Source organism: Cervus canadensis, chromosome 11, assembly GCF_019320065.1.
Source record: "Cervus canadensis isolate Bull #8, Minnesota chromosome 11, ASM1932006v1, whole genome shotgun sequence".
NCBI lineage: Eukaryota > Metazoa > Chordata > Mammalia > Artiodactyla > Cervidae > Cervus > Cervus canadensis.
The window spans coordinates 55787705-55814838 of NC_057396.1; the positions used below are offsets into that span (position 1 = coordinate 55787705).

Sequence of the window (27134 nt, forward strand, 5' to 3'; positions counted from 1 at the left end):
AAAAATAAAGGACATTTTTAAAAAGGACATAAAGAGATTTAGAATATAGAGCAAGTTTTCAGACCCATGAAAGAAACATACCTCTTTTCCTCAATCCCTTGTACTTGCCAAAGACTATATAAACTTCAAATAATTTGATATTGAATTAAATGACCTTTAAGGTCTCTTCTAATTCTGAGATTCTATGAGCCCACAGATAAGCATATTTCTTTAAATAGTCCTTCATATACCAACCTTTGTTTTTTATTAGCTGTAGTGCTTAATGGTTAAGAGCCAGTGATCTGAAATGAATCAGAATCATAATGGTCCAGCTAGAACAATTATAATGATACTTTAGTCAATTTATATAATTTTTCTGAATTTCATTTTTCTCATCTGTAATTTAGGGATAATAATAGTACTTACTTTCCAGAGTTATTATGAAGCTGCAATGAAATAATATCTATAAAGTCCTTAACAAAGTGCTTAGGACATAATAAGCTCTCAATAAACACTAGATGCTATAATTGATGTTGCTGTTATTATTATCACCATTATTAAATTTAAGGATATATTTTTACTTTTAGAACTACATCTTAAGGATATTAAGAATAAACTAGTTAAACATCTTCCCTCTATGAATTTTATATAAACCAGGGTCATGAAATATAGCTAGCCAACTGATCATTCATGTTATAGAATACAGAGTATTTTTTCCTTTTAGCTGTTAGTTAAAAAAAACTTATTGTTCTATGTGGAAGTATATTGATTAACAATGTTGTGACAGTTTCAGATGAACAGCAAAGGGACTCAGAGCCATACATATATACATGTATCCATTCTCCCCCAAAGTGCCCTCCCATCCAGGCTGCCACATAACACTGAGCAGAGTTCCATGTGCTATTCAGTAGGTCCTTGTTGCTCACCCATTTTAAATATAGCAGTGTATACATGTCCACCCCAAACTCTCTAACTACCCCTTCCCCCCCATTCTTCCCCCCTTGGAATCCATAAGTTTGTTTTCTAAGTCTGTGAGTCTCTGTTTTGTAAGTTCATTTGTATCATGAAGACAGAGCATTCTGATGCCCTGAAACCGGAATTCAACCATGAATTAAAATACATGGTCTCTTGACTATAATACAGACAAATTCTCTGGTGGAAATAGTTCACCAAGGATTTATTAAAACTTTCCTATAGACTAAAAAGATTCAGAGCTTTTTCACTCTAAGTAGAAAATACATAGAACCAGAACTTAAACCTCAAAACTTTGATCTTTCTTTATAAAATTCAACAGAATTCCTCTTAAGAAGTGTTAATCCAGTTAAATATTTAGCAAACCTTATTCTCAGCTGCAATGACTGTCAAATCTTAAATTAGAAAATTTCCTTTTGGTTAGCTCCCATTGGATTCGGCTGCAATATTCCCCGTTACTTGCATTGTAAGATGAGCATTAGCACAAAAGCTTCAGAATCAGTGTTGGAAATCGACAAACCAGAGAAAAGCAAACCATGACAGTCAAAGACAGCGGATTTCCTGTGTGCTCTTAAAAAGAGAAAAGCACTTCTTTGGCTATTAAGAATACAATAAAGAAAAGCTTTAAGATAATGTTTCTATTAAAGACTGAAGGAATAAATATTAAATCCCTACAATAAGGCAAGTATGGAGAAAGAAATGGCAACCCACTCCAGTATTCGTGCCTGCAGAATCCCATGGACAGAGGAGCCTGGTGAGTTAGTCCATGGGGTCACAAAGAGTCGCACACGACTTAGCAACTAAACAACATGAGGCAAATATACACACATACTATCAAGTTTTCTTTACGCAACCTTATAACAAAGGGATATTATTCCTATCAACATAAAATTGTGCAGAGACAAAGAAGTGAGTAGCTTGTGGTCACATAGCTGGTGAAATATAAAAGTAGATTCAAGTCCCAGAACCTAAGACCCCTCAGCTGGGTCAGACTGTTCTTTTTCATGTATTCAGCAAAAGTTTATGGAACTATATGATTTTAAGTTGACTAGGAATCAGATGGAGAAAGAGTGGTGAATGAGACATAGTTCCAACCTGCTGTGACTTTATAGTCCTGGAAGAGAGATAAACAAATGTGCTAAGACAGCAATAAGAAAAGTGGAAAAAGGAAGAAAAAGGGGGGTTACTAACTTAGATCTACTCTCTCATTACAGGTCTCAGGGAAGTTGCATTTTTAAAGAAGCACATAATACAGTATACAGGTTTACAAGTATACACACTGTGAGCATATCAAGATTTAATTCCACTAGCAGGACCTTAGTGGTCCAATCCCCAAGCAGACACCCAGGGCTGATCTCCAGAGATAGTTCTGAATTTTAATCAAAACCTCCAGAGTTCTCAACCTGGTATGGATTTCAGCATGAGGATGAGAAGAATGAGAAGGAAGGGAACTGAATGATTCTACAACTTAAAAAATCAACTCCTCTGTCAGAGATATGTATTAACTTACAATATCCCAGTTAAATTTTAAAGGACACTGTTCTGTTTTGGTTAAAGGAAAGTAAAGATCCACACAACAATGTCAAACATATTAGAGCTAATTGCTTTATACCCTTTCCCACATCAGCGCACCAGCCATGAGCTAGACTAAGGGGGTTAAAGCTATGTTGAAACTAGAGTGAGTTCAAAATATAAAAGCTCACATATAGTTTTCACATCTAGAAATTCTTTCCTTGTCACACTGACACCATCCACAGTCATTATGTCCTCCCTACAATCACTATCCTTTGTGCCACGTTCCTTTACCTGAGCTGGGGCACTGGGATGTTCAACCCTCCTTGTTTATTCATCATCAAACCTTTATCAGGCTTCTATTACGTGCCAGGCAACACTGTGGGCTGGAAATAACAGAAACAGCATAAAGGATCCCATCTTCTCCCACATATATACTAACAGTTTACCGCTTGAGCAAACATACCTGCTTAAGTGGTGGTAGCAAAAGGTAGCTGAAATGGTTGAATTAGCCCAGGAATGGCAAATAAGCTAGGTAAGGAAAATAATTAGGAGCACTAGAGTCAACATTCAATTCTTGATTCCACTTTTAGTTGTTTGACCTTGCAAGTCATTTGTGTCCTCTGTGCCACAGTTTCTCCATCTTAAAAATAATGATAATTCCTAGTACATAACACTGCAAGATGATTTTAAAAGAAAGTGGATATTATCTAGAACAATCCCTGGCACATGATTGGCACTCAATAAATATTGGTGTGTCTTTCTCACCAAGCTGATTAGTAGTTAGGTTGGTTGGGGTTATTTGGATGTAGCCGTGATACGAAGTTAAGAATGCAAAAGGTATATTAGTGACTAACACCTGTAAAAGGAAGCAGGATGGAACAGGGGGAGCCATCTGAATGCCCATCTAGGGGCTCTAGAGCACAGACTGCCCCTTAGAAATGTCCCACAGTGCACACAAATGGTTGGGCCCTTATACCACAGCCTTGCTCAGGGATTAAAAGACTACAGCCTCAGCTCTAAAGCTGAGACAGACACTGAAAGACCAAACAGCAGAAGGCCTCTTGTTCAATCTCTCAGTCGTGTCCAACTCTGCAACCTCATGGACTACAGCACACCAGGCTTCCCTGTCCTTTACTATCTCCCAGAGTTTGTTCAAACTCATGTCCATCAGGTCGATGATGCTATCCAACCATTTCATCCTCTGTCGTCCCCTTCTCCTCCTGCTCTCAATCTTTCTCAGCATCAGGGGCTTTTCCAATTAGTCAACTCTTTGCATCAGGTGGCCAAAGTATTGGAACTTCAGCATCAGCCCTTCCAATGAGTATTCAGAGTTGACTTCCTTTAGGGTTGACTGGTTTGATCTTCTTGCTGTTCAAGGGACTCTCAAGAGTCTTCTCCAGCATGACAGTTTGAAAGCATCAGTTCTTCAGCACTCAGCCTTCTTGATGGTCCAACTCTCACAACCATACATGATTACTGAAAAACTGTAGCTTTGACTATGCAGATCTCTGTCAGCAAAGTGATGTCTCTGCTTTTTAATACGCTAGTCTAGGTTGTTAACTAACCGTAATCTCAGCAGCTGGACAGAAAGTCCTTTCCTAAAGGGAGACCTGGGCAGGTATTTTAACATTGGCCACAGCAGTCAGTTTGAGGTGTTGACTCAGAAGGATTCAGAAAAGTGTTAGAATTTAATGGGCAAAGGCAAGTGGTAAATCACAACTGATTAAGGCTTGAGCCGTGGGTCTTGAGCAAGGAGAGGCCCACCCACCAGGAATCTGTCCTACTCAAATCGATTATTTCAAAAGGCTCCTACACCTCTGACAAAATTCCTTCTTCAGCAGTTTCTTTTAGACCCCAAAGATGCCAGAAGACCCTGGCCCCAGGTCTCTGCTGTTCCCTAACATAGTACTAATTAAGCCATGCTCTTTTAAGGGAGGGAAATCTGCCAAGTATCCAGAAGCTCCAGATTCCCAGAATCATACAGCACTAGTGGGCACCCTTAGCTCGGGCTCTGTGTTTCCTTCTCAGAACCTCTCCCAAGGCCAAGAGTTTCTCAAATGCATTCAGACTAGGTCTGAAAGAATGACAGTCTGACTTAGAGCACCACTAATTATTTACACCCCAATCCTATTCCAAAATGGATTTACAGAATCTTCAAAAACAATATCAATAGACTATTTCTTCTAATCAAGGCTTTATCTAAATTAATGATGCACTTGTAAGGGAAACAGAATATAGATAGAGTATAACTGTAGAGAAAGTTTCTGGAAAAGGGGGACTCTGGATGAAAGCAAAATGCTATCAGTGAAGAAAATCAGAGTTATCAGCTCAAACAGGTAATGGATCTTTTAGCACTTAAATGTTTTCTTGTTGTTTTTGAATTGTGCTTTCAGTAGGGGGGAATCTGTGATTTAGTAATAGGGCTCATTTTTGCTGTCCATCGTATTTCACTTATGGTTGAGCACAGTGAGGATCCAGGTGTGTGTTCAGCTGCACCTGGCAGAGAGCAGGAAAGCTGAACAGCTGATGGCAACAGCCAGCTCCATCTCTCACCTGGTGGCAGCCACCTGCAGGGGGGTAAATCTCCTAGGAAGAAACTAAAAGTCTCAGTTGCAACTTCAAAGTCTTAAACTTCAGAACTCTAAGTGCACAAAAAACTAAAACAACCTCTGATGTTGATACCTGAATTTGGGATTTAAAACATTTTCAAATTTTTAAAAATATTTCTTCATGAAGCATAGTTGGTGGTCATGAACAGGGCCTAGAATGGAACTGATTTCTCTGTTTCATAAATGCAGAAAATAAGGCAAAGCTGTCTTCCATCCTGGAAGTTCACAAAGCAGATTTATCAAGTTTAAGACCTACAGTCCTCACACACTACATGTTGGTTTTAATGTCCTCTCTGTGATTCCAAATCATGGAATCATCACTCATTTCCTACTTAACCACCACTCCCATCTCCCTTAACATCATCAGCTTCGACAACATCAGCCCTTGATCCTTGTTACCAGAAGTTCAACAGAAACACTCACCAGGACCCCTGGTTGGAGCTTCATCTTTCACCTCACCTTGGAATTTAGACTGCAACTCATTTTGAAAGTCAAGAATGTAAGTGATCCAGAGGTGAACCTTGGGACCATTCCAACTGGATTGGGAATGCGATTCCTCCAAAATGCCACAGCCATGGCCAGAGACACCTTTCTCATTTCCAGGAAACAAAGTCCCAGAGAATACTCCGTGACTCATCCTCAACAGCTGTTTCAAGGGCACTGAGTTCTGCAGGCTGAAGAGGTGGGGGTCTGTCTTTTCTCATTTATTTGACAGAATTTTTCATAGTCAAATGCCAGGAGAAAAGAAAATTACAGTCATAGCTCTTAAGAACCTCCTAAAGAAACATAGGGTTGGCCTTCAGCCAATTTTGATATCAGAAAGTTAGCTTTAAGGCTCTCCAGTTTGATTTTGTAACAATCCTCTTGCTCTGTGATGCTGCTGATTATCATACTGCAACTTTCCCCTAACTTATATAACCATGAGGGTGTGTGTGTATGTGTGCATGTGTGCACGCACGCAGTCATATCTGACTCTTTGTGACCCCATAGACTGTAGCCCACCAGGCTTCTTTGTCTGTGGGATTATCCTGGCAAGAATACTGGAGTGGGTTGCCATTTCCTCCTCCAGGGGAATCTTCACAACCCAGGAACTGAGCCTGTGTCTCCTGCTTGGCACGCAGACTCTTTACCATGAGCCACCTGAGAAGCCCATATAACCATGTACCTATCAGGAAATATCTGTGAGCATCTGAGAAGGGTCCTATGACTCTAGCTGGGACTAGTTGCTCCCTTTTCTGTTATCTTATTGCAACATACTGTAGCCCAAATCATACTGCAGTATTGCCTATGATCCATATATTGATCTATCTTGATAGACTGTAAGATCCCTAAAGTAAGGCACCAAGGATTACTCATCTTTACCTAGCACATAGGAAGCTAGTTGAATATTAAAAATCTAAAGATTTCTTCATTAAAACAGATATCCTTTTACTCACATTTTAAAATAAGGAAATCAGATGAGCCAAAGAAATGCAAATAAGAAAAAGTTCAACCTTACTAGTAGTTAAGAAAATATAAACAAATTACAATTTTCTGAGTTGCAAGCCGTCAAATATACCACCCCCACCCCACACACACACAAATCTTCTTTTAGGATTTTCAATATAAGTTGCCAGCAGCGTAAGGTTCTTGTTACTATAACCTCATCAACTTTGTGTGTGTATGTATGTGTATTTATATACATGTGTGTGTATGTGTATATCATGTTTGAGAACATTTGCCCTTTAATTTGCAATTGAAATCAGTTTCTTTAAGTATGTTCGTTACAAGCTGTCAATAGTGAGGACGCTGCGGGCACCTGAGTATTGGTTCCCACCTCAGGCCTTGCTTCTGTGCTCAAGTCACCGATGAGTACTCTGTCCTAAATGGCAACCTCAGGGTCAAGTGTCAGCAGTCTCAGGCCTAGAAGCAGTTGCATATTCCAATGACTGTGCCCAGACCTAATGGGCAGTACCTGAGAAGTGACATCAGCCATTTGCCCAATGTGTACTAACAACTCAGGGCTGGTTTCTGCCACAGGCCCTTCCTCCCCAAACCTATGTTCTGAGGAAGAACCAAGGCCCTGCTCCCTAAGGGTTGTAATGCAGGAAGGAACAGAGATGCCTCTTTAGGCTACTTTATAGCTTATACCAGTGAAACTGAAGCTCAAGTCAATCTGAACTAGTCCATAGGCCTCCCTCACCTCCTCACTATAGAGAGTCAGGCCCTCCAACATGGCTGTTGTCTTGCTCTCTGTACATCCCCCTACTTGACCAGGCCCTGCTTCACTCACATGACTATCCATCCTCTTAATTATAGGGCTTCATTAGTGACTGATAAGTGATTAGCCCACCTGATGTCCATTCCCCCTATAAATGGTAGCCTTCCTCTCCCCCAGAATAGTGAAGGCTACTGTCATGTCTTGCTCACTCTCTGCTGCACACAGTGAGGGTGTCGCTCCAGGCCCTTGCTTCACACTGATGAGATTCCCTGTCCACTAAACCACTGGTGTCTCTGTCACTGTCTAGGTTCTTTCTTCGGTTTCCAGGCTGGGCAACTATAAGGCATGCAGGCCTGTGGGGTGTCACGCAACAATATATATATACATATATATGTCCCCTATTCTCCTAATCCTACCTCTAGAAATCTGACCTTAGAAAAAAAATCAGATACAGATGAATAATACTATGATATACTGGAAGTATTGCTTGTAACAGTGAAAAAAAACAATGGAAGTGGCTTATCCAAGTTTCTGTAGCAAAGTGGTTGTTAGATCAACCAAGTTCATCCAACAATTGAAAACAAATTTCATAAGGATATCTAATGACATGAATGAAAGCAAATGATAAAGTACTAAGGGGAAACTACAGGAAAAAAAAACATTATTTTAAAAAGAGGAGAGCAGTCAACAGGAAAAATGATATACAAATGTCATGGAAGATAAAGTGAATATTAATAGCATATTGCTTTGGCAACTTAAGTCAAATTTATTCTCAGCAAAAGTATTTCTTTGTCTATATCTTTAAAAACAGCCAGTTGCTTTTCTGAGTGTTTAATTTAACCAGCTCTTGGGCTCTCTGAGAGCTAGCAGCAGAAGAAAATGCACAATGATGGAGTCAGATATGGGTTTAAGGTCTCAATTCCACCACACATTACATATGAGACCCTGAAGCCAATACTTAAACTTTGATCCTCAGTTTTCTTATCTTTAAAATGAGCATAATAGTTGTAAAGAGTCTATCTAGCAGAGTAACTAGCAAATACTGATAATCTTTTCATTTCCATTTCTTGCATATTAAAATCTATTTATAGTTATCTGTCCCACAGTTTCTGCTAACTGGCTATCAACCAGGTGAAACTAATCCTTGACCATAGTTGACAGGCTAACTGATCCTGAAGGAAACTCATTTATAAACAAATAAGATTCAATCAAAATTTCTCATCTGAAAATCCAAATAATAGGGGAAAGTTTCAGTAATTGGAAGAGGAGCTATCATTGGAAAGAAGTGGAGCTAAAACATCAGAATATAGACTTGAAGCTGAGAACTGTTGAAAGCCCATTAAGAGAGAAGAGGAGCAGCAGACATGAAAAGAAAGAAGAGTGACTATAGTTTACTGTAGCAACTTATCACAGGCTTCTCAGGCATGCCAGCCCACGGTCAGGCTGGGCATGGCTGGGAGCTTCTGCAGAGCTTTTCTCCCCTACAGGCCTAGTGATCCCTTAAACTGGTGGAACCTCACCTTGAGGTCTGCCCATCTTGGAGCCTGTTAGAAATGGAGAAGTTCAGGCTCCACCCGAGGGAGAATTCTCAACCAGATTCCAAGTGATTCTGATTCACATTAAAGTTTGAGAAGCACTGATACAGGCCACTTCCCATTCTGGCACTTAAACTTACTGTACAAAATTCAGTCCTCCAGCTGTCTCTTCTCCACTGCAGTGACTTCAGAGGCCAAAAATTTCAGGTCACAAAGCTACAAAACAGAGGTCAAAAGCACAACATAAGTTAAAAAAAAAAAAATCTGAGTTAAGGCACCAAGATTTGGGAGACTGCCTCTTGCAGCAACTACTCCTAATGACCCTGATTTTCAGTAAGATATCCGGGCTAGCTTGGGTAGATTTGGTTTTTGCAACCAAAACTTTCCCCACAACAGTGGTTCTCAAACAAGAGTGCATCGGAATTACCTGAAGGGCTGCTTAAAACAAATTGCCAGGGCTCACCCCCGAGGGTTTTTTAGTTAGAAGGGCAAGGGTGAAGCAAAATAATTTGCATTTCTGACAAGTTCCCCCAGCAGTGCTGATGCTCGCTGACCCTGAGAGCACATTTGAGAGCCACCAGGTTACAATTCCACTGTTAGAAGCTCTCCACTGCTATACAGTTCAATTCAGACAGGAGCCTGCAAACCATCACCCGTGGGCCAATTCCGACCCACTGCTAGTTTTCACAAATAAAGCTTTATTGGAACTTTGGGACATAGCCGTCTCTTAGCATCTATGGCTGCTTCCTCATGACAAAGGCAGAGTTGAATCACTGCAATAGAAACCATATGGCCTAGTGCTATGGACTGAACGTTTGTACATTAGTTTAGGGCTAATCCACTAAACTGGTTGGGTGGCACTTGTAATACTCTCTATACAAACTTATATGTTGATATAATCACCAAAGTCGTGGTATTAGGAGGCGAGGCCTTTGGGCGATCTTTTGGTCATGAGAGTGGAGCCCTCATGAATGGAATTAGTGCAATTATAATGCCACTTATAAAAACCTCACAGAGCTTCCTTACCCCTTCTGCCATATCAGAACACAGAGAGAAGATAGCTGTCTATGAACCAGAAAGCAGGTTCTCACCAGACACCAAATCTACTGATTCCTTAGTCCTGCATTTCTAGGAGCCTCCCAAACTGAGAAATCTGTTTATAAGCTACTCAATCTGTCATATTTTGTCACAGCAGCCCAAATGGACTGACATCCACAAACCTAAAATATTGACTACCCGGCCCTTTTACTGAAAAGACTACTGACATCGGTATAGACCACAGTGAAACTGTTTTTCTTATATTAATACTATCCTGCAACTGCAGAATATTGATTTACTTGAGTATACTCATTTATCATTCTCTACTTCTACCATGCCATTTTCCACTTTAACAACAACCGCAAGAAAATTCTTTGAGAACTGGTATTTGCTATTACTATTAGTTCCTAAGAGTGTTTTTTGGGCTTCCCAGGTGGCGCAGTGGTAAAGAATCTATCTGCCAAATGCAGGAGATGTAAGAGATGGGGGTTCAATCCCTGAATCAGGAAGATCCCCTGGAGGAGGAAAGGGCAACCCACTCTAGTATTCTTGCCTGGAAAATTCCACAGACAGAGGAGCCTGGAGGGCTACAGTCCATGGGTCGCACAGAGTCTGATACGACTGGGCAACAGAGCACACATAAGAGCATTTGTTATCAAGTTTCTTCAATATGGAACCAAAAGATTCTGGGGAAGCAATAGGATTTTCAAAGAACTTCTTGTGTGAAAGCTGGGAAAGTCAGGGTTGTTTTTAGTATATCTGGAAGAATGTGAGGTGGAAGGGGTGTTGCACGAATGAAAACCAGGCTTTTTCCAATGCTATGAACACTCTCATGGTTACCTCTTGATTACCTACATGCCTGAGTTACAAATAAAAATGGGCCTCTGTGTCTTTCATCACTTTAGGGTCAACTTAGTTTATTAAAATTAAACTGCCTGTCGTCTTCCAGAATGGTACATATGCCTATAATATATGCTCTTTCCACCCACTTCAAAAGCCCTATGACCCATTAAGAAAAAAGCAAACCCTTAAATGTGCCAACCCACACACACAAAGGTACTGTCTCTCTTTTAAAAAAAACTATTCTTTCAGGCTTGTGCCTTTTAAAATAGTAGTGTCTGCAGAAATGTCACATCAAAAGAAACTGCCAGAGGTAGAAGCACTTAACTGAAACTGCTTTTATTAGAATATTGGAAGAAATCTGCTGGCCTAAGAAAGGAAAAAGGACTGATACTGAATAAAAATATCATGGTGCCAAAGGGAGATTTTTTATATTAAAAAAAAATCCCACCTCATATTTTAAAATCTAAATGAGAAGATTCTCTGACTATAACCAGTTTCTTTTTGTTTTTAAAAATAATAGCCATTTCTGAATCTGCCCCAGAATTCTGATCCCTAAATGAAGCTTAGAGCTAACCCCTTAAGTTAGTTAGCCGGCACATATACTAGTCTCTAAAGTCAGTGTCTACTACACAGTTGTCAACCATGTCAATCTCCCTCATACCCCTTTCAGAGCTACTCACACCAGAGCTCTTAGTAGGCACTGTACCCCAACTTGTCTCTGGGCTATGCACAGACTCGTCCCTTTATTTGCAAAGCCTTAAATCCAATGTTTTGATTAATCCTCATTTTACTACCTTAGGACTCACCATGTGCCAGGATTTTAATGGCCCATATCCTCCTCCCTTACCTACCACCTCAGGAAGACTCCTAACCCTCACCCCCTCCAAAGTGCCCCCAACTTTTTAGGAAGTTTAGGCACAAAGGGGTGCCTCACATGCCCATAGAATGGGCATCCAGCTTCATCCTTTACCTAGTGTCTGCCATGTTTTCTCAGGCTCTGGATCCCTGTGTCTAGGGCTTGAGAGCAGTTCCCACTGCAGGTGATGCCAATTGTATGAATGCTAAAGTTCTAGCCAAGGATACTGTTGCTGAACCTGCTAAAATGGGAAAGACAGGGATGCTGGCTTCCCTTAAATGCTCCTCTTCCTCTAACTCTACACCACACTTTGTCATGTGGCACCAAAGAAAATATCTGTCATCTTCCTGGCATACTATGTGCACACTCAGTCACTCAATTGTGTCCGGCTCTTTGCGACCCCTTACCCATCAGGCTCCTGTGTCCATGAGATTTCCCAGGCAAGAATACTGGGGTGGGTTGCAAATTCCTCCTCCAGGGGATCTTCCCAACCCAGGAAGATTGAATCCCCATGTCCTGTGTCTCCTGCATTGCAGGCAGATTCTTTACCGCCAAGCCATCAGGGAAGCCTCCATCTTTCTGGAACAAGTCCCCAAACAAGAACTCATACTTCTTTCTCCAACAATATGCAACAGTTCTTCCTCCTCAGGACAGTCTAAAATCTAGTCATTTAAAAACATACATCCTCAAGTTCCCATTTTACTGGTTTCCCCACTCTCTCCCAGATCAAGGCCAAACATATCTTTTTTCCATGGCTCCTCCATAGTTATATTTTGGTGTTTTCAAATTTAAAATTTTACAGATTTTCAAATTGTAAGCCAAACATTCCTTTCTTGTCTCTGACAGCCTCACACTGACACATTATGCCAAAAGACCCTTTTCCTACCAGCATCAAGAAGGAAAATTAGGGAAATGGAAACGGGAAATCCCTCACATCACGTGTATGTTTGTCAAACTAAAAGGTTCTGCCCCAAAAATGAATTAAAATCTCCATCTTTCTAGAAGACAATAACCTGTAGTTTTAAAATCGCAACTTCCCCAGTTTTGAGGTTTCTGCGATCTTAGGGCCAAGACTTAATCTCAGGTTCATCTCCAGGTACCAGAGGCATCCCCCACCCTCTTCAGACTCTATAAAAGCAGGTTTCCTCAGCATTTGGCTAAGAATGGGAGCTCTGTCCTGAGATAATGACTCTGACTACAGGTATTAGTGAGATGCATTCAGTTTCAGGCAATGAAGACCCAAAATAATAGTGGCCTAAACAAGACAGAGATTGTATTCCCTTCTTTGTAAAATTTTGAAGTTTGGTAGTCTAGGGCTGGAACTGTTCTGGAAGTCCTCAGCAACTCATACGTTTCTGGGTCACTGTACCACCAACTCTAAAGTATAGCCTTTGCACTCTTACTCCAAAATGACCCAAATTATAAGGAACTGGATGGAGGAAGGATGAAAAAACAGAAGGAGGAAAAGCTGCTTGCTACCTGTCACCTGAAGTTACTGAAGACTGCCACACATTTTACTTGTGTATCTTTTTGTTCAGAACATGGCCAATCCTGGCTGCAACAGGCACTCTATTCTTTGTTCTAGGCAGACACATACCCAGCTACCAAATCTATTCATGTGGGAGACCAGAAAGGGGATGGATATCAGGGACAAATAGAAGTCCTTGTCATAGTGTGCTCCTGAAATCACTCTTTCTCTGTGCTAAAAATAAACCCGGAGTCACTTAAAATAGAATGCTTTGTAGTCCCTGTTTTTATAAAAAGTTGACCTATGAGTCCAAATTCTGCCACTCAGTGTAACTGTAGGTAAGTCACTCAGCAGTTTCTTTCCCTTTCACCTTAAAAGATTGTTATTCTGAGGAATGAGTGGGAATAAACTGAGAAAATAAAGGTGAAAGTAATTTTTGAAATGTGATATAAATAACTCAAGGCAAAGTAGGATTCAAGCAATAAATTATCTTTTGTATTCTTTAAACATATGTCTCTCATTCAAATTATCTCCATTCTTCGTTTAGGTTTCTTAATGAAATGTAGCAGATAGATGTCAAGAGAGCAAAGGACCAGAAACAAAGGCATGTTGCTTTGATACCAAGTGATTCAGATAGGGTCATTTGTATACTGAGAAAGAAAAGGAAATTCTCCAGAAATTGCCAATATTTATGAAAACTCACACCATTAACCTGGTCTCTCAACTTTGTGCATGGATGCATGCTTAGTGGCTCAGTCGTGTCTGACTCCTTGCGACCCCATGGATTGTAGCCCCCACCAGGCTCCTCTGTCCATGGGGATGCTCCAGGCAAGAATACTGGAGTGGGTTGCCATGCCCTCTTCCAGGGGATCTTCCCAACCCAGTGATTGAACCCAGGTCTCCCACATTGCAGGCAGATTCTTCACTGTCTGAGCCACCAGGGAAGCCCAAGAATACTGGAGTGCGTAGCTATCCCTTCTCCAGGGGATCTTCCCGACCCAGGAATCGAACTGGGGTCTCCTGCACTGCCAGCAGATTCTTTACCAGCTGAGCTACCAGGAAAGCCTCTCTCAACTGCCTACCTATATTTACTTATTATTAGATATGGTATTGGATCTATCATACAGAAGTTATTATTCCTCAGACAAATACTAGGTTCTAGCAATCTGCCTTGCCAAGGAAGCTACCCTAGACATTTAGAACAAATAGGCTATAAAATCAGCTGGTGTTTTTAAAATACTTTTCTAAAGGGTTTAGTTTTGCTGATACTGTTGTTATTTCTGTTGTTGTTTGTTGAAAAGCGATGGAGACGGACTGCCTGGAAAGCACCTAGGAATTCTAAACTCCTTCAAAGAAGGAAACAAACGAAGGCAAAGGGAGCCTTGTTAGCGGTAACTTAGATAGACGCTATGGTTTTGCCCCACTCTGCTGGAGAAACAGAGCATGGGGGACGAGGAGGGTGTTGTTGAAAGTTTTGGGAAAGCAAGGACAATTCTGAAAATCATGTTAGAACAGATTCCAGACTTCAGCTCTATGTTTTTATCCTCTTCCTTTGGTTTGGCATCATACAAAGTCAAGCTGACTGTTATACCTTCTAGGTAACCTGGTAAAATACTTCCTAGTCAGAAAAGACTGGGTTGTGTGTATGTTTGCTCAGTCATGTCTGACTCTGTGACCCCATGGAGCGTAGCCCACCAGATTCCTCTGTCCATGGAATTTTCCAGGCAAGAATACTGGATGGGTTGCGTTTCCTACTCCAGGGGATCTTCCCAACCCTGGGATCAAGTCTGTATCTCTTGGGCATCCTGCATTGGCAGGTGGATTCTTTACCACTGCACCACCTGGGAAACCCCAGGGTGAGTTACGGTGCACCAACAAAAGAACCTCAAATTCTCAATGATGTCACACAATAAAGGTTAATTTCTTTCCCATGCTACGGATCTAGCGTAAATTAGAAGAGACTGTGCTCTACACATCTGTCCAAGGACACAGGCTGTCAGAGTCTCTAGTAACTTCTGGGTACATTACCAGGAAGAGAAAGCCTCTGTTGTACCCACAGAAAGGAGAGAGAGCACTGGAGAGTCATCCAAGAGATTTTTACCACCTCAGCCCACAAATAATACAATTCACTTCTGCTCATAGTCCACTGAACAGAATTGGTCACATGGCCCCAAACTAAGTGAAAAGAAGCCAGATAATGTGAGCAAGTACATGGAATATTGGCTATTTTTCTATGCCATGGTAATGGTTGAAATACTTCCTGCCTCGTTTATTCTTCATGCTTTCTATAAATGACAGGTTTTATTTTGAAGAACTTTCTTCTTTTGTAGAAGGTAAGACAATATCTTGGCCTTCCAATATGATTCCCTCTATGCACACACAGTGAAGGCATAAAAATTTATTCTAAAGGTCATGAAGGTACACGTATATTTAAGTCTGAAGTGTGTTCCAATAAGAGTGGCTGATAGAACAATATAATAGGCAAAAGCACAGGCCCTAGACAACTTGGGTTTGAATTTCATTTCCCCCATTTACCAGCCACATGAAACTCCAATACTTTGACTACCTGATGCAAAGAACTGACTCATTTGAAAAGACCCTCATGCTGGGAAAGAGTGAAGGTGGGAGAAAGGGACGACAGAGGATGAGATGGTTGGATGGCATCACCAACTCAATAGACATGAGTTTGAGTAAACTCTGGGAGTTGGTGATAGACAGGGCGGCCTGGCATGCTGCAGTCCATAGGGTTACAAAGAGTCAGACACGACTGAGCGACTGAAATGAACTGAACTGAACTTGGTAAAGATATCTGAACTTCTATGTCAAATAGAAAGTTTTCTCATCTCTAAAATAAAGATGATTATAGCATTTATTTTGTGGTTCCTGTAAAGATTAAATTAATTAAACTGGTGTATATAAAATATTTACCACCAAGCTTAGTACATGTTCAGTGAAATTTAACTCATTGTTTAGTGTCCTGGCTTCTTATTTCATCGATTCAGTTTCAGGCTCTAGTCTCCTAACATGTCTCCTTGGATTAATGATTCATTGTACAGTTTCCATACCTTTCTCCTCTCTCTTCTTTCTAAGTCTCTGCTTTTTCTAATCTCCCCAGTTGCTGGTTCTCTTTTCTCCCGTATCAAATGGCACCTCTCTAAAATTAATACACACACACAGTGTTAATGCAGAGCAGTGACAATGCCTTTTAGTTCCCGTGCTTCTCCTCCACTGGCCCAATCTGTCTGGCAAACAGTTCTGTGACTGAAGGAAGGACACCAGGAACCCCGAAGTCTCCTTGCCTGGTCTGCACTTGAAGCTCTGTTGCTTATTTACTGTGACATTGGATGTCTTAATACACTGCTCTGACCCTCATTTCTTTATTTATAAATGTACATATAATATTAATATGTAATTCATTAAGCTGCTGATATATGCATTTAGTACAGCGATTGGTATAGAATAAGTGCTCAATAAATGTGCTCTGTAAAAGAGGACAACAGGACTTAAAGGACATGCATGAGCTTAAGGAAGCTGTGAGAACATAAACTATCATGTCAGTGTTTTCTATGCATGTCTATATTTATATGTGTGTTTGTATGCACACATATATGTATGCATACAAAGGTGCTCTTTCCCAAAACAAAAAGATGCGAAAACAGCTAGAATCAGCATTTTGTGCTAGGGGTAACTGCTGACCCATCACTAGATTACTATCCTTTCAGCACAGGTCTCATCAAGCATCATATATTGTTACTTACTGAGATGTACATCCCATTCTTAGTGCATTATGCTTTAGTTTCTAGAAAGCTGCCAACTATCATCAAAACAAAAATAAAATGCATAAGTATTTACTGGATGCTTACTCTATGCAAGATACGACTGCTGTAAAGCTGATGAAATATTTTTAGCTTCATGCATTATCAGTTGACTGATACCAAAGGTACTGACTTCTTACTGGAACATTATCATGGAATAGTGAGTGTCATTTCTGTTTTTAAAAGAGTTCCTATCAGGAGAGCTCTATACTATTTTGTTCTGTTTTGCTGAGGAAAAGAAAATGCAACAGAGATGAACATTAGATTTTGTTTTGTTGTTCACAGTATGGTACTATCTTGTTTGATGAAATGAATTAGATTTCCATCTGACTGCTCCTGTGGATGAGAACAAGAAGTTTACCTGCTAATATGAAGACTGACCCTACTAACCCCTTTGCTGAAAAATATAAAATATACATTGTTGTGTCTTTATATTAATAAACATTGGCAACCAGTGGATTTCAGTTTATTATTTTTTCAGAGTTTTTCCAATTGATCTAGCCTGGCAATATTTAATGTACAAGGGCCAGGCATGAGACCAGTAAGCAAGTCTTGTGACCTCTGAAAATTTACTCATTAGTCAGCAAGTTCTATACTAGTGCTATGCAATAGAAATATGTGATTCACTCACATGATTTAAAATTTTCTAGTAACCACATCTTACAACAAAGTACTTTTAAAGTAAAAGAAATAGGTGAGATTGACTTAATGACATATTTAGCTAAAATAATGTCATTTCAATGTAATCAATAAAAAAACCATTGAGATAGCTTGCATGCACTCTTATTTTGTCTCTGAAATCCAGTGGGCATTTTCCACTTACAGTATATCTTAATTTGAACCACCTGCATTTCAACTGCTTAATGGCCACACATGGCTGGTGGCTGCTATACTTAGACAGTGCAGTTCACCTCAGTCGTGTCCAGCTCTTTGCGACCCATGGACTGCAGCATGCTGGGCTTCTCTGTCCATCACCAACTCCTGAAGCTTACTCAAACTCATGTCCATCGAGTCGGTGATACCATCCAACCATCTCATCCTCTGTCGTCCCCTTCTCCTCCTGCCTTCTATCTTTCCCAGCATCAGACTCTTTTCCAATGAGTCAGTTCTTTGTATCAGGAGGCCAAAGTATTGGAGCTTCAGCATCAGTGCTTCCAATGAATATTCAGGACTGATTTATCTTGCAGTCGAAGGGACTCTCAAGAGTCTTCTCCAATACCACAGTTCAAAAGCATCAATTCTGGACAGTTCAGTGCTATACTATTGTTGAGTAATCTGCTAGGATAAAAACTTAATAAAAATTTAGCACTATATATGGAATTATTACATCATATATATTACTTTGTAATTTAAATAAAGGAAACAAATTCAAATGGCTAAAACAAATTTAGATTAAAATTTTAATATATTAAACATTTTTAAAAATTTTACGTTATAAATCATTTATCACGTGGCCAGAAGAGAAGGAGGAAAAGAACACTAGACCATAGAAGGAGCAAGTTGAGATATGAGCACAAAGGTACTTCCCTGGTGGCCCAGTAGTTATGCATCTGCCTTGAAATACAGGGAACATGGGTTCAATTCCTGGTCAGGGAACTAAGATCCCACATGCCACAGGGCAACTAAGCCTGTGCACCACAACTACAGAGTCTGCATGCCACAACTAGGACCCAAAATAAATAAAACATTTTTTAAAAAAGGATATGAGGAAGGTACTTAATTTCCTATTTTTAAACACAACCATAAAGGAATGGCTTGGAAAAAAAAATCTGCATAAGGGAAAAAAGGATGTAGTCATTGAGTCTATACAGAGGTAGAAATTCTAAGGATGCTCGTACAGTTGTGGACAGTGGTTCACCAGAATTCATGAGAGAAGCCTGCTGTTCATTTAAAATACAAAGTGATGAGTGTTAACATTGAGAAACGTATTGAGAACTAAGGAAACAAAACAAAGTACTGGGAGGAGTATTAAATATTGAATAGCTTAGATGAAAAGATGAGAAATGTATCTCAGGCTCTTATTTTTCTTTCAAATAAGAGAGGAAAAAAATACATGTGATTTTGGGAAATGGGGAGGTGTCTCAAGTGGAGAAAGTAAGAATCTGACATAAAGTCTCCTTAGTCAACATTCTGTTAAATATTGAGTTAATATAATAACAGGGCTAGAAATAAAGATGGGTGTTATCACTCAGTCTCCAACCAGGAAAACTGAAACCACTCCTAATGTGTAAAACAGAGGGAATTTAATCCAGGGAATGCCTTGTCCAAGTGTTAGAATTACAGAGAAACCAGACAGGAGAAAGGATAGGACTCAAAGGTCAGCAATCACTCATCTTCAGGATTAGAAGGACACAGGTGGGGTTTCCAGAGCCAAAACATGAGACCACTTGGCAGAAACTCAAACCACAAGAGGGTTTTCCTCACGAAAGCTGGGAAAACTAAGAGAAAAGCTTCCTGTGTGACCTGGACTCAGAGAAAATGCAGCTACTAACCAGAAAAGAAAAATGTAAAGGGCCTAGGTTTGATCCCTCAACAGGGAACTAAGATCCCGCAAGCCATGCAGAGTGGCCAAAGAAAGAAAAGGGAGACAGATGCTCTTTCTTCCTTCTCCTTCTATGCTCCAGTCTCCCTCCCCAGAGGCTTCCGAGAGCAGAACAGAGCAAGAACAAGAAATGCATCAGCTAGCAAACAGGTTATGGACCAGCAGAGCGTAAGGGAAAGTATGAGTGATTTGTGTTTCAATTTGTTCAACAAAAGTGAATCTGTGCCTACTGTGGATTAGAAACTCTTTTCCTATTGGGAATACAAAGGTGAATAAGAAAGACCTCTAAATTTTCATCAATAAAATATTTCCAACAACCTTTGTGAAAACAATAACACCTAATTAGGAAAGACACTAATCAGATAAACCAGGCTATAAGAGGCTTGACAGGAGAAAGGTCTGGGAGACTTCTTTTCATCTCTCGATCCTCAGCAAATTCATCCACCATCCTTATTCTCAAATGCTAACCTTACTTCCTACTTTATTGAGAAGATGACATTCATCACAGGAGAGCTTGTACAGAGACTGTCACCACATCTCCCCATCACCACCGTCTGCCCCCACCACACCTCCCAGCCCAGCAGCATCTATACTCACAACTCTGCCTGATACAGGATACGAGCTCTCCATCCTCCTGTCTAAAGCCATCCCTCCAGCTGTGTCTGAAATCCATCTCTTCCTCCAATACCATTATTTTTCACTCTATACTCAATCATTTGCATCAGCATACAAACAAGCAGTTATTTCTCCCATCTTAAAACATAAAAATGAAAAGAAAATTATCTTTATCCCACTTCCAATTTATCACCTGCTTTTCTCCTCATCTTTGAATCAAAATACCTGGAAAAAAGCTATCTATATATATTTATCTTTCTTTGGGCTTCCCAGTGGCATTAATGGTAAAGAACCTACCTGCCAATACAGGAGATGTAAAGAGATGTGGGTTCAATCCCTGGGTTGAGAAGATCTGCTGGAGGAGGGCATGGCAACCCATCCAGCATTCTTGCCTGGAGAATCCTATGGACAGAAGAGCCTGGCGGGCTACAGTCTGTGGGGTCACAAAGAGTCGGACACGGACTGAAGCGACAGCACATGTGACATTCATTTCATTTTTATTCATCTCTTGCCAATCACTAAAACACACACCAGTCAGGATTTTGTTCCCCTAACTCCAAAGGAACTTCTCTAGTCAAGGGTATTAGTGATCTTTACAAATGCCAGATTATTGTGCAATTTCCCCTAACTTAACCTGTGAGCAGTGTCGGGTACAGTTGTCACTCGCTCCTCCTGACACACACACTTTACTTGACTTCTGGGATACCACATTCTCTTCATTCCTTTCTTTCCTCAATGACCCTTGTGTTTCCTTTGGATAAAGGAAGAAAGAAACTTCATCTTATCCTTGACCTCTTAGTGCTAGAATACACCAGGTTCTACCCTTGGTCCTTTTATCTTCTCTATTAACACACACCCAATCCCTCGGTAATCTTTTCAAGGCTCATGTCAATGACTCCCAAATTTACACCTCAGCCAATGTATTCCTCCCCAAATCCAGATTCAGCATTCTACATAGACGTCTTAAAGATACCTCAAGTTCAACATGTCCATACTAAATTCCTTATCTTTTCAAAAAACTTACTGTATCTCTAGCCATCCCGTTTCAGCTGATGGCATATTTATCCAAGTTTCTCAGGCCATAATCCTTAAAGTCATCCTAGACTCTTCCCCTCACACTCAACATTCATCCATCAAAAAATTCTGTTTGCTCTACCTTCACAATATATCCAGAGTCAAATTATGTCTCGTTACCATCATTGCTACCATACTAGTCTGAATAAATATCATTTCTTACCCAGGTTGATGGAATAGCATCTAATGGGACTTCCTGTTTCTACCTTTTTATCCCGACATTAGCAACACGGCAGTCAAAGGGATCCCTTCAGACCTAAATCAGATGATGTTACTCCTCTACTCAAAACCCTGCAATTGGTCCCCAGTCGACAGTAAAAATCAAAGTCTTTATATCGGCCTAAAATGTCCTACAGGACTTGGCTTCTGTTACATCTCTGACATCATATCCGAATATTTTCACCATTGTTCCTTTGCTCCAGTCACACTGCTTAATTAGTAAATATTTATTAAACAACTCAGTCCCAGTATCCATGGAGCTCTTAGTCTGTTGGAAGAAACAAAGATAAAGGATTAAAAAGAAGAAAGATAAAGATCATTACAGCATACTAACACATATATATGGAATTTAGAAAGATGGTAATGATAACCCTATATGCAAAACAGAAAAAGAGACACAGATGTACAGAACAGACTTTTGGACTCTGTGGGAGAAGGCGAGGGTGGGATGTTTTGAGAGAACAGCATGTATATTATCTATGGTGAAACAGATCACCGGCCCAGGTGGGATGCATGAGACAGGTGCTCGGGCCTGGTGCACTGGGAAGACCCAGGGGAATTGAGGGGGGGGGAGGTGGGAGGGGGGATCCGGATGGGGAATACATGTAACTCCATGGCTGATTCATGTCAATGTATGACAAAACCCACTGCAATGTTGCGAAGTAATTGGCCTCCAACTAATAAAGATAATTGAAAAAAAAAAGAAGTTGGTAGTTAAAGCTCTCCTCTTCTTCCCATTGTAAATGCTGTCAAATGAGTGCTGAAGGTTGAGGATTTGCCTGGGGTGGCAGTGCTATAAGAGACATAGTGGGGAAGCAAGGACATTTCAGGCAAGACAAACACTGCATATGCAAAGAGCTAGAGAAACGAATCAGCAGAACAGCAGAACGTTTAAAGAATTACAAGTAAAGCATCAAAGAAGAACATTTGAAATTAGAGGATCTGGATGTAAAGAGAAATACAGTCTATATTTTAGACAGGAGTCAGATCATGAAAGACTTTCTATTTGTTTTTCCCCTGATAGTTTTCAATCTTCCCTCGGAGTAATTTATGAACCATATCTTTTTGATACACCTTAACAGAGTCAAAGCAATACTTGAAAAGGATTCTGAATTCCCCAAGTTAAAGGTACAAAAGAAAAACCCAAAGTCAAATTTAATTTGACAAGGTAAAGGAGTGGGTGTTCTACTATATCAAATTTAATCTGTACAAGATCATCTCTGGTAACATTATTTGTCCTGATCTACTGCGTTTAGACTACTTTAGTAAGGCTTGATCTCCCTGTCTGTCCAAACACTGATTCACTTACAGCAAGCTGCAGGCTAACATTGCTCTTACTAATACCCAACAAATCCACAAGGTTTAGTTTAGTTTCACACAATTTTGTATAAAAGGTGAACTGAGACTGGACTCAGCTACAGCTTTCCCCAGACAAGGCAGCTGTCTACAGAAGCCTCCGCATCCACAGTTATCAAGTGGTGAGTTACTTCTGCAATTCACAGATTTTTGAGGATCTAGAGAACAAATTTAGAGCTTTTTAACTTCTATTGTATAGGGAATCTGTGCTTGTCAACCTGGCTTCTTAAATACATGGTAATCAATGTTAGCAAGCAATTGACTTTATATAGACCAATTCATCTGGCCTCTGAAAGAGTCTTATTTTAAACAAAGGGGGGCAAAAGCAAATGATAACATTTATGAGATGCTAAAAATTATTAACTAAGTTTGTAATATAGAAGTTTCTCTTTAGTCTTTTAAATGGTAGTAAAAGGACAAATACAATGATCATGATTACTTGCTTCAGAGTAAACACTCTAAAATAGACAGCAGTAATGTTCTAAACCAAACACTGCTCTGCTTAAATCATTATATTGGAGTTTTGATCTGTAATATGTTTCTACTTTAACAACACCAAAAAAGATTGAGGAGCATAATTAGAAATGCTTATTCAAGAAACAAAGAAGTAAAGCAAAGGAAAAGGAAGGAAAAAATATTGCTGGAGCAAAATATGATGGGAGAGAATGGATAGAAAAATTATTTTTGGTTTGGTCAGCATATATAAACGATTATAATTCTTTGGTTTTCAGTTTCTCATAGGCCTTAATTGTTTGCTTCCCAGCCCAGGATGAAGTCCATCCAGTTCTGCTTCCTTTTCTGTTGCTGGAGAGCAATCTGCTGCAGAAGCTGCGAGCTGACCAACATCACCATCACGGTGGAGAAAGAGGAATGCAGCTTCTGCATAAGCATCAACACCACGTGGTGTGCGGGCTACTGCTACACCCGGGTAGGCACTTTGCTTTGCTGGAAGTGAGGGTGCTGAGGGTCTGGACAAGGCAGGCTTCACTGATTCCCACCTGTCAATATTTTAAGTTTCCCAAGGAATAGCCATGAGTCCTTTAGCCAATACTGTTTTATGACTGGCTTTTTTACCATGATATCAACTAAATGTTTGGGCTTAGATTTGATTACAGTAAATGTAAAGAAGGGTCAGGTTTGATCTGATCAATTTAGTAATTTACCACTCTATTTTTTTATTTTTTATTTCAAAAAATAGTTCTACATTAGATTTTACACATGGAGAGATTAAAAATATAAACATACATACATTTAATAATAGAACAGCTACAATAGTCCAAAAGCCAATTTCTGTACTTGAGGCCACATCTTTACAACAGAGATAGTACCAAAATATGTTTGCAAGCCACATAAAAGCACAGCCACGTTATAAAAATTGTCTTACTGGCCTGCTGAATACAAATGCCAACAAGCAGCCTGAGAACACAATCAATCCTTATAGACTGTTACAACCAAAATGAATTAGCAAACCCACTCACTTGTTTATACTGTTGAGAAAATCAAAGCACAGAGGCAAAAAACAGTTTGTATTCACACAGCTTCTTTGAATTAATCCAAGGAGCAGTTTCTACTTTCTCTTTTTTCCCCTCTAACACCTGGCTATCTATGCAGAATTTCATTCTATAAATTGAAATTGAAAATATCAACTTTTTAATGAAATATACTTTATGGGGTGGTAAATGAGTTTGACCAAAATCTACTTATCACATCTTCTTGGGATATAGACTTAGTGACATGATATTGAAATAAATTAAACAGAAGTAATAACTTCTTCCCTCAGTGCAAATATATATATATACATATATATATATATATTTTTTACTAGAAAATGCTACAAAAAAACCTATTATGCCAGGATTAAAGTTCTTATGTACAAACCATGTAGCCTTAAAAACTGTGACTTGTACAAAATATATAGCCTTCAAGGTGAAGAGATGTCTACAAGACAGTGAAATATTTAAAATCTTACATAAGCTTTCATAGTCAGGCTAATCTAAGCATTATCGTTCCATATTATATACTTTTTGACTTTTTATAAACACTCAGGGACAATGCATTTGGAAAAAATTTCTGAGGAATTAAACTTCACTGATTTGTGGTTCAAGTTGTCATTAATACAGCTTTTAACTAAGTAAAAGGGTCAAATTTAATTTCTGTCAATTTCTCTTTTAATCATTTTCCTCTATTGAAATTCAAATTTCTTGATAGTTGAAAAAATAATTAACATTTTGACATAGACATAAGGAGTAAGAAAAGAAATAACTTGTATTTTCTGAAATATCTGTAGAATAATCAGGAAACATGTATAGCATATAGGTCATTTATGAGATCATGTTTCCTTGATTAGGAATTTCATAAAAGAGTTTTAAAGTGTCAATATTAGAGCAAGTAAATATTCAATCCCTGTCTCATTTTGATTACGCTACACAGAAACTTCCAGACTACTGTAACTCATCTCTCTCTCTCTGTGTCTCCTAAACCACTCAGGACTTGGTGTACAGGGACCCAGCGAGGCCCAACATCCAGAAGACATGTGCCTTCAAGGAGCTGGTCTACGAGACGGTGAGAGTGCCCGGCTGCGCTCACCGCGCAGACTCCCTGCACACGTACCCGGTGGCCACCGCGTGTCACTGCGGCAAGTGTGACAGCGGCAGCACCGACTGCACCGTGCGGGGCCTGGGGCCCAGCTACTGCTCCTTCAGCGACGTCAGAGAGTAAGGGGCGGCGGCGCTCTGAGCTGCCCACCCTCACAGGCCCAGGCATCCAAGGTGTCTGCGTGCACACGGGCCTGGGCTGCAAACCACCGCGGGAGACCCTGCTCATCTCTGCTCTCCCGAGAGGGGGCGCTCCAGGACTGGAGACGGCTGGGGCCTGTCGCCACTCAGACCTGTATTCTACATCTGGTTCCAAGAGTCTTATTCACGCTCACTTAACTTACAGACATGAGGGTGCTTTCCCGTTTAATAGTCTTAGAAATCCTCTCAGGCAATCCCTTCCTCTTAAAGATAGGGATACGGTCCCAGAGGAAGGAAATCAGCTAAAAGTAGGTGAAAGTCCTAAATGCAGCATTCTCCTGCCAGACTCAAGAGCCCTCAAGAGCAGGGCCAACCTCTTCTTCATGATTGTAGCCTCAATGCCTAGCACTCCACATAGAATTTAGTAAGAAACTCAATAATGGCTTCCTTAAAGAAAGTAAGATCATAAAGTTAGGGATAGGAGAACACTGAGAGAAGATGTTAGAGGCTATCTGATGAGGCTGCGCTCCACGGAAGGGGGGGCGTCAGCTTCAGCTCTGTCTCACCTCTCCTCTGGCACATGCAGGATGGAGGCAGGATAAAACTCTCTGAATCATTCAGGCAGGTGGCAGTTACCAAGCTCAGGATTCCCAAGCTATTACTGCCAAGTCCTCTAGTTAAGGGCAAAAGCAAGAAATGTTAATATGTGCTTGTGGAAATTAGCCGCATCTATTCCATCATTTAAATAAATGGAACAAATGCTGTCAGGCTCCTGCAAAATTCCCTTCGGGAAGTACACAGAACTATATCACCCTGCCCTTGAATGTAGGATCTACTCCTTTGGAAAGAGGTGGATTTGAGAGCAGGTTTGAAAGCAATTTTGACAACTTAATGAGTACATTTATCTTATCTTCAAATACATATATGTAAAGAAAATGCTCTTTTAGAAAGAATTAGCCATAACAAAAAAACTCACTGCTGTTTCCTAAAGTCCTGAGTCAGTACTCTTTTTTGTCTATCCATGTTCTCCCAGATTTGTTTCTTTCAAGAGGATGAATATTGAGACTATTTCACGAGTTGATTTCGAGATGTTACCTCTCAGTTATGTACTTGTTTCATACTCATATTAACTAATTTATTTAAATCTTATTTTTTTAAATAAAGATGCTAGCCACCAGAGTCATAGGTTTGGATTTTTTTTCACATGTAACCAGATGACTAAAATGTCTGTATGTTTACGACGTTAATAAAATAAATCTTACCAAAAAATCCCTAGTGCTTCTGTAATATTTACTTATACTGACCTTTGGAAATATTAAATTTGTTACATTTCTAAAAGTATTTCCTCATTTAAATTTTGGGTAACTTTTTGAACACTTTTTCTGATACAGTGGGGGTGGGGGGAAGCAAAGAGAGAATCACACAGTGGATGGGGACACTAGAGAGTCTCTAGCTCATTCTTTGGATTTTTGAGATGAAAAATTGGAGGCCAAGGATGTCAAGTGACCCAACTTAGATCACAAAGACTGTATATGCAGGCAGGATAAGAACCCTGGATTCCCATCTCTTAGCCCAGCTCTTCTATGATAATCTGTCATATTATGCCATTTTGGCAAGGAATGATGCAAAACTGCGGATACTGGTAATCACCTATGTCCATTCCAATCTGGTACTGAGTGTGCCTGATAGCTATATTCTCTACAATATTTTGACATGTTGAAATTAGGACTACAACGTCTAATAAGATGTTTAAATTATAACCT

The 27134-nt window shown here is 40.0% G+C and overlaps 2 protein-coding genes across 2 annotated transcripts in view; one reads left to right on the plus strand and one right to left on the minus strand.

The window, feature by feature from the left end:
* Positions 1 to 25362, minus strand: part of KCNA4 (potassium voltage-gated channel subfamily A member 4) — a 224565-nt gene extending 199203 nt beyond the window's left edge. The window contains exons 1-2 of the mRNA XM_043481925.1: positions 25247 to 25362; positions 8951 to 9026 (exon numbers count right to left, since the gene is read on the minus strand). The gene's annotated coding sequence lies outside the window, so the exon portion shown is untranslated. The remainder of the gene's footprint in view (positions 1 to 8950; positions 9027 to 25246) is intronic.
* On the plus strand, positions 22704 to 26633 carry LOC122449873 (follitropin subunit beta). Its single transcript, XM_043481929.1, has 3 exons — positions 22704 to 22758; positions 23400 to 23564; positions 25124 to 26633. The coding sequence occupies exons 2-3, from the start codon at positions 23406 to 23408 to the stop codon at positions 25352 to 25354; spliced, it is 390 nt and encodes a 129-aa protein (XP_043337864.1). The 5' UTR covers positions 22704 to 22758; positions 23400 to 23405; the 3' UTR covers positions 25355 to 26633.
* The last annotated feature ends 501 nt before the right edge of the window (positions 26634 to 27134 follow it).